At 36.5% G+C, this 20,326-nt stretch overlaps 1 protein-coding gene across 1 annotated transcript; it reads left to right on the forward strand.

Moving 5' to 3' along the window:
- Positions 1-618: 618 nt before the first annotated feature.
- Positions 619-2,379, forward strand: LOC145634981 (uncharacterized). The gene has a single exon (XM_081686301.1). The coding sequence runs from the start codon at positions 619-621 to the stop codon at positions 2,377-2,379; it is 1,761 nt and encodes a 586-aa protein (XP_081542427.1).
- Positions 2,380-20,326: the final 17,947 nt, after the last annotated feature.

Genomic DNA, 20,326 nt, shown 5'->3' on the forward strand with positions numbered 1-20,326 from the left:
TGAGACAACGACACTTGGCGTTCCAACTTTTCGCCAAGTGTCACGCCATGTAGGATAGAGTTATACAGAATTCAATTTGTAGGATAAAAAAGTTCGTTTAGAATTCTATTTTCAATCAAATTTGGATAGAATTTTAGGATAAAATTGTTAATTTAGAGTTTTATTTTCGATAAAGTACCAATATTTACAAATTGAATTATAATTTTATTCAAAAAATAATTACATTATAGCTCTCATAAATTATCATATAATTTTATTTTTTGTATTATGATTTTTCTTGGAACGAAGGAATTAGTTCAAAATGTACCACATCTATTATTTATAATATATTCTAATCAATTAAAATAACAATACTGTTAGAATATGATAAATATTCTAGATATTATTCTGTATAGAAGGATATAGTTTGTGAATATTCTGTAATTATCTTGTGAGATTTCCTAACGTGATTAGGACTCACCGTTGTAACCCTATATATATGATTAATGGAATACACTCCAACTCAAGGAGTTTCATAGTATCTTACATGGTATCAGAGTTTAGGTTACGATCCTAGCTTCCGCATTATTTTTTCACCTAGCCCTAGCCGCCACCTACCTATTCTGGTAGCCACCAAGCATGACCAAGGACGGTAAGAACGGTGACTCCTCGTCGTCTTCCTCCTCTGAATTTCATCCTGCTCTCGGGGTGAATAACATAAAAAATATAATCCCTCTCATCCTTGATCGTGTGAACGTTCAATATTCAAATTGGGTTGAATTGTTTCAATGTCATTGTCATGCCTATAATGTTCTTGATCACATTGATGCAAAAATCACGAAGCCTACGGATATCTCTGAGGATATGTGGAAAAGACTTGATTCAATTGTCAAAAATTGGATTTATGGTACGATCTCCCGCGAATTGCTTGAGACTGTTCTTTGTAGAGAAGCAACGACGCAAGAAATATGGGATAAAATCAAAGCTATTTTTCAAGATAACAAAACCACTAGGGCGGTCTATCTCGAAAATCAGTTTAATTCTTTACATCTCTCGAATTTTAATGATGTTTCATCTTACTGCCGGGAGTTGAAGAACTTAAAAGATCAACTAGCCGATGTTGATCACTCCGTGTCGGAACAGAAAATGGTAATTCGCCTTGTTTCAGGTCTTGTGAATACCGATTTCGACACAGTTGCTGCTATGATTCAACAAACGAATCCTCTTCCTTCCTTTGAAACTGCGAGATCCAATCTCTTACTTGAAGAATCTAGACGTGCGCAAGACTCTAGTGTGGCTCAGTCATCCTTCGTGGCTCAATCTTCAACCACTACTCCTTCAAGTTCTAGCGCACCTACACAGCAACCACAACAACCACAACAGGCTGGTCGTGGTGGCCCTCCTGGTGGTCGTGGCAAAGGCCGCGATCGTGGCCGTGGTAAGGGACGAGGCTGCGGCCCTGGGCAGCAACAGCAGACCCAACAACAGCAACAAGCAGCACCCCAATGGGGGCAGCAAGGCTGGTCAGGCCAGCCTGCACAGCCGCAAGCTCAGCAGGCCCCCCTGCAGTGGGGTCAGGCACCATACCCGCATCCCCAGCAATGGTCAAACCCACGACCTGGTTTCATGCCTTCACCAGCACCCCGAGCCCAGGCACCCCCGAGTCCACAGCAGTATGCGTACCAACATCAGCCGTCTCAAGCATATTTCACTCAAGGCACGGAGTACAGTCCTACTGATCTTGGCAATGCTTTTGAAACTATGGGATTTCAGAATTATGATTCGGCTTGGTACATGGATTCTGGTGCAACTTCCCACATGACAAACAATGCTGGTAATCTCTTACCCCTTTTTAATTTAAGCACTCATAATTATATTCAAGTGGGTAACGGTCATCGCATTCCAATTACGGGTTATGATCATTCTACTATTGCAAATAAATCTCTTTCTTTACGTGATGTTTATTTAGCTCCCCAAATTATCAAAAATTTAATTTCTGTTAGAAAATTTACTTCTGATAATTCTGTCTCTATAGAGTTTGATCCTAGTGGGTTTTCTGTGAAGGATCTTCGAACGGGGAAAATAATAACCAGATGCAATAGTACGGGGGACCTTTATCATGTGACAACCTCACCTTCAGCTTGTCTAGCCACTTCTCTCACAGCTTTGCCTCCATCCACATGGCACAATCGCTTGGGACATCCCGGGGCACCCACTTTTAATTTTCTTAGGAGTAATTATTTGATTGATTGTAATAAGGAGCATGACTCTAATAGTTTGTGTGTCGGTTGTCAATTGGGAAAACATATTTGTTTGCCGTTTCATAATTCTAATAGTACTACTGTTTCCGCCTTTGATATTTTTCGTGCTGATTTATTTACTTTTCCTATTCGAAGTTAAAAAGGCCATAAGTACTATCTAGTTTTGTTGGATGATTATACTGATTATGTGTGGACAATACCTCTAGTTTACAAATCTCAAGCTTTTCAAACCTTTCTTAATTTTCGACAATATGTACTCACTCAATTTGAAAGACCCATAAAATCCTTTCAAAGCGATCACGGTCGCGAATTTGATAATGACCCGTTCAAATCTTTCTGTGTCAAAAATGGATTGGTTTTTCACTTCTCATGTCCACAAACATCATCACAAAACGGCAAAGCCGAACGCATGATCCGTACAATTAACAATGTTAAACGTACACTATTATTTCATGCTTCTCTTCCCCCCATATTTTTGGTTGTATGCCCTTGAGACGACAACCTACCTTATCAATATTTTACCAACCAAAGCTCTCAATCAAATTACTCCGGCTCAAGCTCTTTTTGGGGTTATTCCTTCCTATACTCATCTTCGTGTTTTTGGGTGTTTGTGTTTCCCAAACCTTTCTGCGATTGCAACTCACAAATTAGCTCCTCGTTCTACACCCTATGTGTTCTTAGGATACCCTCCCGAACATAGAGGCTATAGATGCATGGATCTTACCACAAAGAAAATCATTATTTCTCGGCATGTCACCTTTAATGAACATACTTTACCCTTCCATAACCTTAGTACCTATACATCAAGTGACTATGATTTTCTTGCATCGGATGACCCATCACCTATCCTCCACCATCGACAGCTAGTGAGTGCCCCTACTGCAGTTCCTAACCCCCAAAATTCACAAACATCCCATACACACACACTCGGGCAGCAGACTCCGCAAGGGAGCTGCGGCATACCCCAGCCAGCCACGGGAGGGCTGCGGTCTCCCCTGCCTTCCCCGCACGCATCAGCGCACGCTGGGAATGCAGTGGGCAGCACAAACCTGCAAACCCCCCCTCCTCTGCCAGTCACCCCAGCCCGACACCACCCTCCCCTGCCAGTCAACCCAGCCCGACACCTCTCTCCCCTGCACAGCCACACAACAATCTCTACACCCCACCCCCTCTTCGAGGCCAAAACCCCATTACCCCTACACGGCCTCCCCCACTCTCACCACAAATGCGAACACGGTCGAAGCATGGCATTGTAAAACCAAACCCAAAGTACGGCCTTGCCGTCACCTCACAAAATCATGCCTTGACCCGATCCCCTCTTCCAAAGAATCACAAACAAGCCCTTTCCGACCCGAATTGGAATGCTGCAATGCGTGATGAATATAGTGCTTTAATTGAAACGGAGACGTGGGAATTGGTTCCTAGACCAACGGGGGTGAATGTTGTCAATTGTATGTGGCTTTTTCGTCATAAATTAAATGCTAATGGTGATCTTGAAAGACACAAAGCTCGTTTGGTTTGTGATGGCAGATCTCAGGTTGAAGGTGTTGACTGTGATGAGACCTTCAGTCCGATTGTGAAACCGGCTACTATTCGAACGGTGTTGAGCTTGGCTATGGCTAGGAAATGGTCCATTCATCAACTTGATGTGAAGAATGCCTTTCTACACGGTGATTTAAATGAGTGTGTATATATGCATCAACCCCTGGGTTTGTTGACAAGAGGTTCCCGGGTCATGTGTGCAGGCTTCGCAAGGCTCTCTATGGCCTAAAACAAGCTCCAAAAGCTTGGTATCAGTGTTTTGCTAACTATCTTCTGCAGATGGGGTTCATTATTGCAAAGATGGACAATTCTTTATTCATTTTCCGACATGGAAAAGATATAGCTTATTTGCTATTATATGTTGATGATATTGTGTTGGTTACACCTTCAGATATATTACGTGATCGCATCATCTCTCACTTACGTACTGGATTTCCTATGACTGATTTAGGTCCCTTGAATTTTTTCCTGGGCATTGTTGTTACTCGTACTCCTTCTTATATGCTTTTGTCTCAGCAAAAATATACTCAAAAAATTTTAGAACGCGCAGGCATGGATAGTTGCAAGCCTGCGGCGACTCCAGTGGATACTCAATCCAAGCTCAGTGCAGAGACAGGACCTAAGTTTAAGGATCCAACACTTTATCGCAGCCTTGCAGGTGCATTACAGTACCTCACTTTTACTCGCCCTGATATAGCTTATGCAGTCCAACAGGTATGTTTATTCATGCACGATCCCAGAGAGGCTCACTATGATGCATTGAAGCGCATCCTGCGATATATACAAGGCACCATTGATCATGGGTTACATTTATATCCTTCTTCTCCCACAAGCTTGATTACATATACTGATGCAGATTGGGGCGGGTGCCCAGACACTCGTTGATCGACCTCGGGTTATTGTTGCTTTCTAGGGGACAATCTCATTTCTTGGTCTTCTAAGCGTCAGCCTACTCTTTCGAAATTAAGTGTAGAGGCAGAATACAGGAGCGTCGCAAATGTTGTCGCCGAGGCATGTTGGCTTCAAAATTTGCTTTTGGAGTTACACTGTCCACTTCGACAGGCCACAGTTGTTTATTGTGATAATGTCGGTGCAATCTATTTATCTCATAATCCCGTACAGCACCAACGCACCAAACACATCGAAATGGATATTCATTTCGTTCGAGAAAAGGTGGCGTTGGGGCATGTACGGGTCCTGCACGTTCCATCATGTTATCAGTTTGCAGACATTTTCACGAAAGGCCTAACTCGACACCTATTTTTGGACTTCAGATCCAATCTTAGCGTCCGTCCTCCTCCCGCTATGACTGCGGGGGTGTGTTAGAATATGATAAATATTCTAGATATTATTCTGTATAGAAGGATATAGTTTGTGAATATTCTGTAATTATCTTTTGAGATTTCCTAACGTGATTAGGACTCACCGTTGTAACCCTATATATATGATTAATGGAATACACTCCAACTCAAGGAGTTTCATAGTATCTTACAAATACTTCAAAATCTAATATATTTTTATAACTATGTGTAAACCTACCTGTCATTCGGGTCGGATCACGAGTTATTTCGAACACGGTCATTATTTCAGGTTACGGGTAAAGAAATGTTTTCACCAATATTATTATTATTAGTCATTACATGCTACTACATAGTTTAAATTGTCACAAAATTAAAACACATAATTTCCTAACTAATTTGTATCAATGATATGTTTTAAAATTTGACATATAGATTAAAAATTAATCTTAAAATTCAATAAACAACCCGGGCATCGCATGGGCACAAAACTAGTTAATTAATAAAGCAAAACAGTTCGTAATTGAACGGTAACGAAAAACGAATAATTGAAAACAACAGATCGATCCTTTAATAAATTGCATCACCTCCTATTGTATATAATACTAAGCTAATGAAAGAAGCTGTATCGGATGATATCGGCTTGCCAATATGGGACTTATGAATGGGCCATGTCTTCTGATCGGGATTAAATAGTGTCGTTGGTCTACTAACCCTAATCAAATTAAAAATTTATAAAACCTAAACTACCCTAATACGAGTATAGGGGTAAGTAAAGGGTCGAACCCAAAAGGACTAAGTGTATCAATCTATGCTAATTAGACTACTAGGGAAGTTTGTGAGATAGAGAGAGGTTAAAATAAACACAACTAAGAACAAACAACTAAAACTAGGGAAAGTGGAATCCAATTACATTAATGCATTCAACAACATCATACAATTAGATGAAAATGACTTCGATTAGGAACAATCAACACATTTAACTCACTCTCGCACAATTAAGCATGTTAATTATCCTACTAAACTAATTCACTCTCGTGCAACTAGCCTAGCAAAGGTATGGAAGAATTTAGGGCTCTCAACCAACTCACTCTCGCACAATCGATTGAAAGCACAATTAAGAACATAGAATCAATTAGCTAGAAAGATTCTAATCCATAAAAGCATCATCCATACACAATAATCAAGAAACAATTTCATACTAATCACAATCAATCATTCAATTTATTAACATGACCTTCATCCATTTCCCTAGAACAAAACCTAAGCTAACATAATGAACAAAAATATGGAAAACAAGGTAAAATAATAATAAAATCAAGAATCAAATAACTAAACTAATTAATCTACTCAAAACAACAAATAAATAAGTAAAAACAATAATAAATGAAAGCAATAAAGGTGAGAGAAAGTTAGGAAGACTCATTGAATTTATGAGAGGAAAAATCCACAAATTTGCTTCTTCAAATCCCAAAAACTCCATGAAAAATCTAAACTTTCTCTCTCTAAACTACTCCTAAACTAGAGAGAGAAACTCCTAATCTAACCCTAAGAGAGAGAAAATAAAAGAGCTAAAACTACTCTAATCTAATCTAGGGTAGAATAAAAATGTTGATTGAAAGTTTTTTAGAAAATAACCCCAAAAGGGTATTTATAATACAAGCTAAGAAAATAAAAGAAAAGAGAAATAAAAATAGAAACAAAATAAAATAAACAAAAGAAAAAGGAAAGGAAAAAGAAAAGGAAATAAAAATAAAATCAAAAGAAAATAAAACCCAAAATCCCCCAAATTCCCTCAGACCCGATTTCTTCTAATCCATTTCGTTTTTGGCTGCTTCATGCTTGGGATGTAATCCCCTGCTTCACGCCACCAAACTCCATCATCAATCGTCACGCAACCATCATCACCACCATCGCAAGCATCATCGTCATCTAGCATCCAAAATCGTGGCCGTCCAATTCTCATTGAAAATCACGTGAAAAGCTCGTGATTGACCCATAATTGCGCGCCCGCACAGAGGTCGCACAGCAAGTGGCGCAAAGCTTCTGCCTCAACTCGATTTTGGACTCGATTTCGTGCGCTTTCTTACAGGGTTGTGCGCGGCGGCGGTGGTCTGGGTTGGGCGAATTTGGAGGTTCGAGGTTGATGCTGTTGATGTTGGTTGCGTTGTTGGTTTTGTTGTGGGGTTGCTTGCGTGAAGAGCAGGGGAGTGGTGGAGGTTGGTTGGAGGTGGTAAGGGAGTTGCGTGGTGGTTGATTGGAGAGCTGCGCTGATGGTGTTGCTCTGATTGGAGATTGTTTCTGGCGGTTTTGGCGGCTGTTGGGTGGTTGTTGATGGTGGTTTAGGGCGGTGGATTCCGCTGCTGTTATTGTTGCTGTTTGTGCCAATTGTGGCGACGGAGTGTGTAGCAGGGAGCAGGGGATATGGTGCTTGTGTTGTTGGTCTGTGTGTGGTGGAGATTGATGGTGGTTTCGGTGGTTGTGACTCGAATTGGGAGTTGGCTGGGCTGGTGATGTTGTTGTGGAGTGCGTGGGTGAAGCAGGGCTGATGGAGCAGGGGAAGTAAGGTTATAGTTTGGTGTGGTGGAGGATAAGTGAGGTGTGGAGTGTAGGTTAAGGGGCAGCAACTATGATGCTTGGATTGAAACCTTTGACTCGAACCTCCGACCTCCGAACACGATTATGACTTTGAAACCCGGAACACCTACAACAAAAAATACGAGGGTATTACCAAGAGATAAAATAAAATAAAATAAAATAAAGATAAAAAAAATAAAATAACTTTAAAATAAAATCAAAAGAAATTAAATAAAATAAAGAAAACAAACATGAAAATAAAATAAAATAAGAAAATGAGTAAAACTAGGAATTATTAACTAAAAATACGAAAATAAACTAAAAACTATTAAAAACTACAAAAATACTCAAAATAAAGATAAAAGACGAGAATAATAAAATAATAGAAATAAAGGATAAAAAAGGTGAAATTATTGGAAAATAAGCCGGAATACGACTCAATAAACACCCTAAAAGTGACATCAAAGTCGCTTATCAAACTCCCCCAAGCTAACTTTTTGCTCGTCTTTGAGAAAATTAACATGAAACACGGGAGAAGGAGAATGATTTATTCAAGCAAAGCTAGAACACTAAAGGAGACAACAATGTACACTAACTCACTTTCGTAGGAATCACGGTCAATTTTAGCAACTAAAGACAAGCCCTTTAAACCCCTAGATCGCCCTAGAGGACGAGTGTGCTCTCGTGAGGGTGTCCTAAGAGTTTAACCCACAACTCTAAATAAAAACCAAGGCAAGGCAATAAAAAGAAAAGAAAAAGAAACATAAAAGGAGAAACAAAAACACAAGTTCATATTTGGACAAGAGATAGGAACAAGCACCGATGGATGCAAACCTTTCTAAATAGATAAATGTATGCACGTTCCAAGATGTCAATGGTTGATTGAAACATAACATATGCTAAGCATAGAGAACTAATGAGGACTCAATCCACCCTAACCCCAACCAATCGGGCCGCGTTCTCTCCACTAGCTTCAAATCAACCCTTAAGCTAGGTTCTCATGATTCCACGAAGGAACCGGAAAAAGATAAAGAAATGAATAACTTTGAGAAGGTTATCCCGACATCTCAACTATGCATACTCTCTCCATAGGTTTGAAGTCTATCTCCCTCCACCGTTCTTTGACCTAACCCTACTAAAGTCTAAGGGTCTTTTATTGGTTGTAACGTAAAGCTAAGGGTTAAGGCGGGTAAAAATTTGAAAATTTTTGGTGATATTTCCTAAGTGAAGCAAAAGAGTGGCTTACTCTCAAAAACAAACTCAAGAAGTCACAAAATATCAAACAAAAATACCAATAATGCCATCTCCCCCAAGCTTACTCAACACTAACACACAATATATACAAAAAAAAATGAAGGAACGCTCCCCCCAAGCTTGAACGAAGCATTGTCCTCAATGCTTAAACAAGGGAAGAAAACGAAACCAAACTAAAATTTATTTGTGTTGTTTTTTTTTTTTTTTTTTTTTAATTTTTTTATTTATGTGTCCTTGCCTTTTTCTAACCATGGATGGCTTTTTCTTGAAACTTCATTTGATTTTCTTGAATTGCATCTTTCTTCTCGAACTTTTTGCAAATTCTTTTCTAGCTCAACTTTCAAATACCGTACTTAAACCAATTCACAAAGTTTTCTTGCTCATGATCAACACTCTCAAAACTCAAACCTCACATGCCTATGCTTAACTAACTAAAAGGGTTGGTAAACATAGGCCATTGGGTTTGTAATGTGGTTTAAACAAGAGCGGGAAACATTAGGGTCAAATTGGTTAATAAGTAGGTTGATGCAAAATAGAAAATCAAATTTGTAACAAAATAAAAAGAAGATAAAGAAAAATGAGAAAATGTGCCCTTTTCCTCCCCTAGAGTGGCTCGGTCACGATCTTGGGAGCTAGAGGTCAAAACAAGGATTAAGACATGCATAGTCAAGGATCCTAAATAGCCGCTCAACAAGGTGATGAAGGCTAGAACAAATGAAGCTCACAAGGGATTATAACCAAACAAATACCAACCAAGGGTTTCAAATCCACTATAGAGAGCAACTCCATCTTACCACATTTCCGTGAACTAAGGCTTCATGGACCCCTAAAAGTTCTTAAACCGGCTACCTTAGCATATAGTATCCTAGAGTCAACCAATGACACTCTCAAACCGTGCATATATTTACCACTTAGGAAGAAAAACATTCAAGAATGCAATTCCAAAACAAAATGTCCAAAATAAGAACAAACAAAACACATTTTGCCAAAATTACCTTGAAAGTAAACAAAAATCTTTTTGGACTTTTCAAAATATAAGAAAAGACATGAAAATGCATATACTCAAGTGCATGGCATAAATGAATCAACATCCTTCCCAACATGATAGAATACCCTCCCCCCAAGCTTGAATGAGACAATATACTCAAACATAAACAAAATAAACCATGGGAGGGGAAAAGAAAGAAATCAACCCAACAAACCAACACATGTCCAACGAGTCACCAACCATTAGAGAAAGAGCTAAGAAAGATATTACCGGATATTGGTGGGTGTAATTACCCGCAAATGAACCAATTTAACCTTTCAAAGCCGATTTCCTCTTGAATTGAATCTCGATTTCCATATGCTAGCAAAATATAATTTGCGACGGAATTTTCCGTCGCAAGTTAATATTTACGACGGAATTTTCCGTCGCAAATATGTAAATTACGACGAAATATTCCGTCGTAAATAATAACTTGCGACGGAATTTTCCGTCGTAAATAAGATTTTGCGACAGAAAATTCCGTCGCAAATTATATTTTACGACGGAAAATTCCGTCGTAATCTAAGGTTTGCGACGGAACTTTTTCCGTCGGAAGTTTGAGACGGATCTTCATGAAAGCCCAATTCCAAGTCCGACGATTTTATTTCCGTCGTAAAATCCGTTGTAAAATTGGTTTACGACGGAATTTCCATCGTAAAATGGCCATTTTCCTACAAAGGGTTTTCCGACAACCATTTACGACGGAATTCCGTCGTAAACCAATTTTACGACGGATTTTACATAGTTTACGACGAACTTTTTCCGTCGCAATTTTGCTGTTTTCTTGTAGTGTACTCAAACATAAACCAAATAAACCATGGGAGGGGAAAAGAAAGAAATCAACCCAACAAACCAACACATGTCCAACGAGTCACCAACCATTAGAGAAAGAGCTAAGAAAGATATTACCGGATATTGGTGGGTGTAATTACCCGCAAATGAACCAATTTAACCTTTCAAAGCCGATTTCCTCTTGAATTGAATCTCGATTTCCATATGCTAGCAAAAATAGGCATCAAACTTCCTTGATTCTTGATCCAAACCAATGCATAAGTGTATATCAAGTTATGTACCTAGAAAGGGGCACACAAACATTTCCATGAGAGAAAATCTAATCTAAAAAGAAAAGAAAATGAAAGCAATAAAAACCTCGGGTTACTTCCCGAGAAAGGCTTGTTTAACGTCCAAGCGAGACCGCTCTAGTAAATAATATTGCAACGAACGCAAGAGCTTATCAAATGCACTACTACACATTTCATATGATAACAAGTAGGCAAATGACGGGAGGAGGACGTGCAACAAGATTATTGCACGTAAATGAGGAGAAAGATGCCAAAAGAAAGAAGAAAAATTAAAAGAGAAATCAAGAAAATAAGAAGAGAAAGAAGAAGAAAAATAAGGAAAAGAATAAAAAGGCAAAACCTCCTCAAAATCTTTTTGGGTGGCACAATCACCCATTTCCTCAATAATAGGAGGATGAAAAGGAAAAGTCTCATCAAACAAGAGAGGGTCCTCAATAGGCTCTTTGACAAAAGAAGGGAGGAACATGGGATAGTAGGAGATGTGGTCAAATTTCCTTGAGAAAGGGACATGAGGAAGGGGAGGAGAAACAATGGTCTCACAAAGCCTCACATCATCAACGAGGGCATGAAAATCAATCATAGAATCCGCAAAAGAACACTCATGACTCACATCTCCCTCAAACAAAAACTCTCCAATAGAAACAACCTCATCCTCCTCTCTATCACAACGATGAACAACAACTCCCTCAAGATCCTCAAAGCCTAGAGTCTCTAAACCATGCATGAAAGGATAAAAGTTTCTCTCAAATTCATCCCTTTCCCATGAAGCATTGCCAATGAACTCTCTCAAGAGGCTATAATGATTTGTTACACCTTCAATGAACATACTAGCCATAACCTCAAATGAGTCCAAAGACTCATGGATAGAAGGGTCACCAACATGCAAGGTAGACTCATCAAGATGGGGAGGGAGGTTGGAAACCTCAAAATCGATATTTTCTTCATTCACAACTCTTCCACCATCACTCAAGGGACTCTCAATCTCTCTTGATTGCTCAAACTCATCATCATCATCCTCATGATCTCCCTCATTCAAACATAAAGATGGCTCACTCACATCCTCACCAAGGGAAGCTCTCAAAGGGGGTGAATAAGGGGAAGGATGGCAATCAAGCTCAAATGGGGAATGAAAAGGATCAAAATCCTCAAAAATCACCTCATCACAAGAAAATCTTACCTCACCTTCACACCCATGGCCCACATCATCCTCAAAAACACTCTCACACTCCAAATGAGGTGCCTCACGTCCATCTAAATCAATCATAGCACTCATCACTTGGGCAAGCCTCACTTCTCGCAATTTTTGTTCCTCTTGAAGCTCTTGGAGTTGTTGGGTGAGATATTGCATTTGAGAAAGAATTTGGGCATCAATGTTATTGGGTTGAGGTTCATTATCAAAGTCAAATTACACATCATCAAAATTAGCACAAACCTCATAAAAATAAGCATAAGGGGGAAAGGTGTCAATTTGCATACTTGGATCATCACAAGGCACATAAGAATTATCAAGAGAATTCATGCAAAAATTAAAAGAATCTTGGCATTGAGAATCAAAGCAAGAAACATGCGATTCTCTATCTAAAGAGTCCTTAGCAAGCCATGTGAAGAAATCCCACGCATCATGCATAGACAAATGACAAAATCTACCATTATTCATGTCTTCAACCATTCCCCTAGTATACTCATTCATGCCCCAATAAGCTATACCACAAGCGTCACTAAGAGAACACCCATGGTAACTAAGAAAACCATCTAGTCTTTCAAAGTAAGCATAGAAGGGTTCACCATCAAATTGAGGAAAAGATAAGCATGCCATTTTTATACAAAGAACAAAAAAAAGCAAACAAAAATCAAATTATATACAAGAACCTAGCTAATCTAATCAACACAAACTAATGAACGCCTTAGTCCCCGGCAACGACGCCAAAATTTGATCGGGATTAAATAGTGTCGTTGGTCTACTAACCCTAATCAAATTAACAATTTATAAAACCTAAACTACCCTAATACGAGTATAGGGGTAAGTAAAGGGTCGAACCCAAAAGTACTAAGTGTATCAATCTATGCTAATTAGACTACTAGGGAAGCTTGTGAGATAGAGAGAGGTTAAAATAAACACAACTAAGAACAAACAACTAAAACTAGGGAAAGTGGAATCCAATTACATTAATGCATTCAACAACATCATACAATTAGATGAAAATGACTTCGATTAGGAACAATCAACACATTTAACTCACTCTCGCACAATTAAGCATGTTAATTATCCTACTAAACTAATTCACTCTCGTGCAACTAGCCTAGCAAAGGTATGGAAGAATTTAGGGCTCTCAACCAACTCACTCTCGCACAATCGATTGAAAGCACAATTAAGAACATAGAATCAATTAGCTAGAAAGATTCTAATCCATAAAAGCATCATCCATACACAATAATCAAGAAACAATTCCATACTAATCACAATCAATCATTCAATTTATTAACATGACCTTCATCCATTTCCCTAGAACAAAACCTAAGCTAACATAATGAACAAAAATATGGAAAACAAGGTAAAATAATAATAAAATCAAGAATCAAATAACTAAACTAATTAATCTACTCAAAACAACAAATAAATAAGTAAAAACAATAATAAATGAAAGCAATAAAGGTGAGAGAAAGTTAGGAAGACACATTGAATTTATGAGAGGAAAAATCCACAAATTTGCTTCTTCAAAATCCCAAAAACTCCATGAAAAATCTAAGCTTTCTCTCTCTAAACTACTCCTAAACTAGAGAGAGAAACTCCTAATCTAACCCTAAGAGAGAGAAAATAAAAGAGCTAAAACTACTCTAATCTAATCTAGGGTAGAATAAAAATGTTGATTGAAAATTTTTTAGAAAATAACCCCAAAGGGGTATTTATAATACAAGCTAAGAAAATAAAAGAAAAGAGAAATAAAAATAGAAAATAAAATAAAATAAACAAAAGAAAAAGGAAAGGAAAAAGAAAAGGAAATAAAAATAAAATTAAAAGAAAATAAAACCCAAAATCCCCCAAATTCCCTCAGACCCGATTTCTTCTAATCCATTTCGTTTTTGGCTGCTTCATGCTTGGGATGTAATCCCCTGTTTCACGCCACCAAACTCCATCATCAATCGTCACGCAACCATCATCACCACCATCGCAAGCATCATCGTCATCTAGCATCCAAAATCGTGGCCGTCCAATTCTCATTAAAAATCACATGAAAAGCTCGTGATTGACCCATAATTGCGCGCCCGCACAGAGGTCGCACAGCAAGTCGCGCAAAGCTTCTGCCTCAACTCGATTTTGGACTCGATTTCGTGCGCTTTCTGACAGGGTTGTGCGCGGCGGCGGTGGTCTGGGTTGGGCGAATTTGGAGGTTCGAGGTTGTTGCTGTTGATGTTGGTTGCGTTGTTGGTGTTGTTGTGGGGTTGCTTGCGTGAAGAGCAAGCTTCTTCACGAAAACCACGACCTTTTGTCTTTAGAACCTATGATGATTTGTAATCTTATTTTGTCTAGTGGTTATATCTATATCCTATTTAAGTTTTCTTTCTTATAATTATGATATATGATAATTTGCCCAATTCACTAAAACCCTAGATATAAAAGAATAACGAAAAATCAAATTGAATTGAAAGCATGTTGAGGTAAAAAAAAAAAATTGAAGTACAAAACCCTAGACTGTGAAATTGATATTTGATGATTGATCAAAACAGACATATTACCTCAAAACTGTCTGATGAGGGAGATGAAGCTCAGAAGCTGCTTTAATGAAGAATTGAGAGTATACTTGAATGGAGAGGTACATGAAGTACTTAAATAACTTAGAGCAAGCCCAACTTTTTTACAGAGTTGGGAATTCCTAAATTGGAGAAGGCTTAACATACATGTAAACATTGAATTGACGCAGTGAAGCTTAATTTTGGGTACAATTCAATTTCAAATGAGAGAGAGTGAATCAAAAGGAGAGGAGATATTAGATGATTGAATCAAAACAACATGAATGAAAAAGGGAAAAGCAAAATAAGAAGGTGAGAGGAAACCCGGGAAATGCAAAACACCAGAGAACTTAATTGCAGGACCAAAAAAGGAAAATCTCTGTTCCTAAGCTACAGTGTCCCGAGTACTGTTTATAAGCAATAGTAAGTTTGTTGCTCATATTTATAGAAAGGAGTAAAGATATAACCAAGGTTTTTGGTCCGCGATTTCAAAATGCATCACAACCTTGTTGGAAAAGTTGAGTATAATAAGCTCTATAGCTAACTTGACTTAGACCCCGTTCTTTAGAGCTGCCCTGCTTTGCTCTGCTCTACTGAGCCCTGCTCTGCTCAAATCAAATCTGCTCTACTCTGCTCTATTTTCAAATAATAATTAATAATAATTAATATTCAATAATAATAATTAATATTGTAATGATGATAATAATATATTATTTTGAATAATTATATAATTATTAATATTAAAAATAATTTTAATAATTATTAATATTAATAATAATTAATATTTATTAATCATAATAATATAATTAATAATAATTATTATCAATAATAATATTTAATAATTCAAACTATTAAGAATTAATATTTGATAATATTATTAATTAATAATTTCTAATAATTATAACAATTCTTTCAAAATAAATAAATAATAATAATAATAAATAATAACAATTAATAACAATTTCTTTTATAAATATTTGATATTAGAATCACAATGTGTAGAAACATTTTATGTGGGTATTGATTGTTAGTTCATTGAGTTGAATTATTTTTAAAATCTTTCCATACATTTGAAGATTTAAAAAAAAGAGGTTGTTTACAAGTAGTACTTTGTATATTGTTATTATTATTATTAGGGTAAAAAATATATGATTAAGACAAATTTATAAGTAAAATCATTATTACTCATTAAATCATTTTATTTTAAAATTTTTGTGAAATAAATATAAGTAAACCATTGTCTTTTATCTTTCTACTATTAACATATGTTAAATATGGTACACATATATTTATGTTTTCACTCACCTGAATCGTATATGCACTTAATAATAATAATAACAATAATAATAATAATAATAATAATAATAATAATAATAATAATAATAATAATAATAATAATAATAATAATAATAATAATAATAATAATAATAATAATAATAATAATAATAATAATAATAATAATAATAATAAAAATAAATAATAATAATAATAATAATATTACAACAACTTTTTGGTGCAGCAGGCAACCCCATGCGGCAAGGGTTGCCCGAGTTTTTTTGTTAGGCGTTACCTGAGTTTTTTAATCATGTGTTACTTGAGTTACTCGGTCAGGGGTTACTTGAGTTAGTTTTTTTTTGTTAGGGGTTATATATCTGAGTTTTTCAGTTATGGGGTACTTGAGTTACTCGATCAAGGGTTACTTGAGTCATTCGCTCAGGTGTTACTTAAGGACTTCAAGCAGGGGTTACTTGAGGGGTTTACTCGGTAAAGTTACTTAGTCAGGGGTTATACGAGTTACTCGGTCAAGGGGTTACTCAAGTTACTCGTTTAGGGGTTACTCGAGGGATTACTCGGTCATGGGTTACTTGATTAGAGGTTACTCGAGTTTTTCAGTCAGGCCGCTGTAGACACCTGATTGTGTCTCCCCAAAGACAAAACTCAGTGATGAATATCTTTCACGTCATTGATTATCGAAAAAAACGAAAGTGTGAAGAGTCTTGTGATACGGTTGTTTTTAATAAAAATACTTCTTTCTGTTTTTGAAAATATTCCTTTTTCGTACTCTATTTATAAAAAAACGTCCAATCCAGTTTAGTTTGGTCCATGATATGAGTCCAATAATTATGTAATTATATGGGGCTTTATTGAAAAGACCTTTCAAACGATATATTATAAGCTCAATTCCGATGAATAATGAGGAAGTTATAGCCAAAATACTAAACTGGGCCCAAACTGGATTTTACCCTACGACCCAATGATCATGTGGAGGGTCCAAAGTTTTAATCCCATTCCTAAACTAATTAGGATTTATTAGAAGCTTCTATAATTTTCTAAAAGATCTTAATTATCATTTATTAAAAGATAAGATTAAAGAATTTGAAATTGAATAAAAACTTTCCTTTTTTAAGTCCTAATTCTATTCGAATTTAAAGATGTTCAAAGACAGTCAGATATTATTTTCATTCCTCATAATCTTTATCCAAATCTTATATGGTTGGATATATCTTGAAGTTATATTTCTAATGATATATTATAATATTAATTCCAAGCTATAACGAAAAAGATATGAAAGAATACGAAACTCTATCCAAAACTGACACTCTTCCACTATTGCGGCCATAAATTTTATTTTACAAAAGATTTTAATTTGATTCTAATTGGGTTGGAAAGTAGACTTCAAAAGATTTCCAACGACATATTATATGACCTATTTAGAATTTTGGATCAAAAGATATGATAAAAACAAAATCCGCAAAAAATTTTCTCATCGCGCCACAACAGCTATGCTACTCGGCATGATCTCTATCGTGCGCGACAACTTTGCCACATAACCAATTTTATTCCGATTCAAATTATAACTCTTTTCTATCGTTTCGGGACTATTTTCTCTATAAATAGGGGCAATATTGCCCGTTTTTAAAATCATCAACAAGCTTGATCACCAACAATCATCTCTCTTCTCTCTCTAAGCTAAAGCTTATTCTCTCTCTATTCTTTTTCTAAGCCTAGTCCTTTTCAAAATACATCATACCACATTCAAAAGACATAGACATACCTAGCCAAGTTCGAAGTTGTCTTCGCCCTAGACGTGAAAGGTTGCTAATTTCTGAGGGTTTGATCCCAAATCCTATTTCAATTCTTTGATTAGATTTATTGTTTAATATACTATTGATCTTTACTAACATGTGTATTATTTTGATAGAAAGAGATACGAGACATCAAAGTAAGTAATTAGCATACTTCATATTCTTGTAGAAAGCATGCTTAGATTTTATTAATTCTTAATATCATGTTAGGATGTTTTTATTGCTTTCTAGTATCATGTCCAGGGTTGCTTTTTATTCTTTCTAATATCATTTCAGTATCATATTAGGGATAAAGCTTTGATCTTTATTGTTTGTGACATGCTAGGATTTGTTAATAATCTTGTTAGTGTCATGCCTAAGATCTTGCTAATATTATTAAGCTTTATTGAGATTATGATGATGATGATTGTTGGGTAATAATTAATATTATATTGTTTGATATTATATATTATATTATTATTATTGCTTGATCACGCCTTTTCTGCAGGTTTAAAGGGAATTTGTCCTTGGAATCATGCCTAATAAGACAATTAATAATTTGGTTTAGGTTAATGTGATTTTAATTCAAGTGATTACTAATAATTGATTTATTTGTGCATTAATATTCAACTAACATAGATTAAACAAGTTTAGGGCTTAACCTAATGATTATATGTTAGTCAAAAAGCGCATATGAACACGAGAAGAATAAAGTAGAGACCTATTTTAGGGCAGTTTCAATCTCTTCTAGGTTGGATTCGTACCTTTATCCCCGAATATACAGTCATAGTTATAGACCACTATGGAGTTAGCGATCTCTAGGATCGTGAAGGGGTGTAACCTTCACCCTGTGAACGGTTTACAAGTTGCTAAAACTTGTTGGCGACTCTTTTGCTCTCGTTTCTTTCCCTTTGGACGCCACCATCCTTAAGTGCATGATCACAATTGGGTTTAAGTTTTGGATGCTTGAAATATTCCCTGCAGCCGCATACAAAAAATTGTGACGCAAGTAACCCCTGACCGAGAAACTCGAGTAACCCTCGACTGAAAAACTCAAGTAACCCCGAAAACTCAAGTAACCCCTGACCAAGAAACTCAAGTAACCCCTACCACACGGTATAGCAAGCCGCATATTAAAAATTGTGATAATATTATTATTATGATCGAGTTCGCTATAACTAGAAGGGTGGGGCCCAAATTGTATCTTGGCTCCCCACTCATTTCTTGTAAATCGATTGACTTTGTAGGTTTTTTATTATTTTTTTCTATTATAATAATAATTATTATAATAATAAAAGAAACTCAAATGTTATCACATAAAATGTAGTAAATTTAGTATAAAACTCGAACGTTATCAACTTATGATGTAAAAATGATATAAATTTAGCATTAAAAAAATTCCACAATTTCAAATTAGTTGACACATTTTGACTTTCACCGCTATTCATTTGAGTTATTGTGACTATAGTTGAGTGGGGTCGTTTGGTTTGATTCATCTCACGTCTAGTTTTCAAATTAAAAATTATAATTTTTTGTTGTACATAGTTGAAGATACAATATTATTATTTATAGTTTAACATTGACAAACACATTTAAATTATTTTTTGGGTAGTTATCTTACAAAAAAAAAAAAGAAAAAGAAAAAAGACTAAATGTATATGCCAAAAAAACAGACAAGAAAAATAATTAATTTTTTGTGTCACGAAGTATAGACAACTAGAATGACCTCTTAATACCAACAAGTGTAGACCTAGTGACTTAGTGAGTAATGGCATGCAAGAATTGAAGGATTCAATCGCTATTAGGAACACTTTGAGGGGAACCCCTTTACCCATTTTGTTTCATTTTCAAATTGTCTAACCATCAAGTTATCTAAGAAAGATTCCGAATTTATCAGCAATTCTTCTTATCCACCAAAATACGGAGTAAAAGAAATAAAATAAAATAATGGCTTCTTAATTAAAAACTAATGGAAACTAATAATCCCACCTTTGGGTTTTCTGCTCAAAACAATTCCACATTTTCGAAATCCCAAAACAATCCCACCTTTAACCCCCATCTGCTCAAAACAAGCCTTTTACCGGTTTGTAAAATTGGTAACCTGTTTCAGAAGGTGACTTGACACGTGTCACCTTCTGATTGTTTTTTTTAAAAAAAATTTAATAAAATTAAGATTAATTAAAAAAACAAAATTATGTCTTCTTCCCTCTTCCCTACTGCCGGAGGCTGGCCGGAGCTCCCTCTCCCCCTACTGGACACAGCCACCCTACCGGCGCTCCCCCCTTGCCAGACTAGCCGCTCTTCCCAGCCCCACTCCCTTCCCCTCCCTTCCCTGCCAGTGAAGTCCCACCCTTTTCCCCCGTCAATGAACAACCCCCACCTCCTCTTCCCGTCAACTTTGAGATTAAACTAAATTGTTGTTGTTCGATCCGGCAGCGGTTATAGCAAAACATACCTCGAGTTTTGCGTGGGCCAAGTGGGAGAAGGTGGTCTGAGGTTTTCCGATTTGGTG

Source organism: Chenopodium album, chromosome 1 (genome assembly GCF_948465745.1).
Source record: "Chenopodium album chromosome 1, dcCheAlbu1.1, whole genome shotgun sequence".
In the NCBI taxonomy this organism is placed as follows: domain Eukaryota; kingdom Viridiplantae; phylum Streptophyta; class Magnoliopsida; order Caryophyllales; family Amaranthaceae; genus Chenopodium; species Chenopodium album.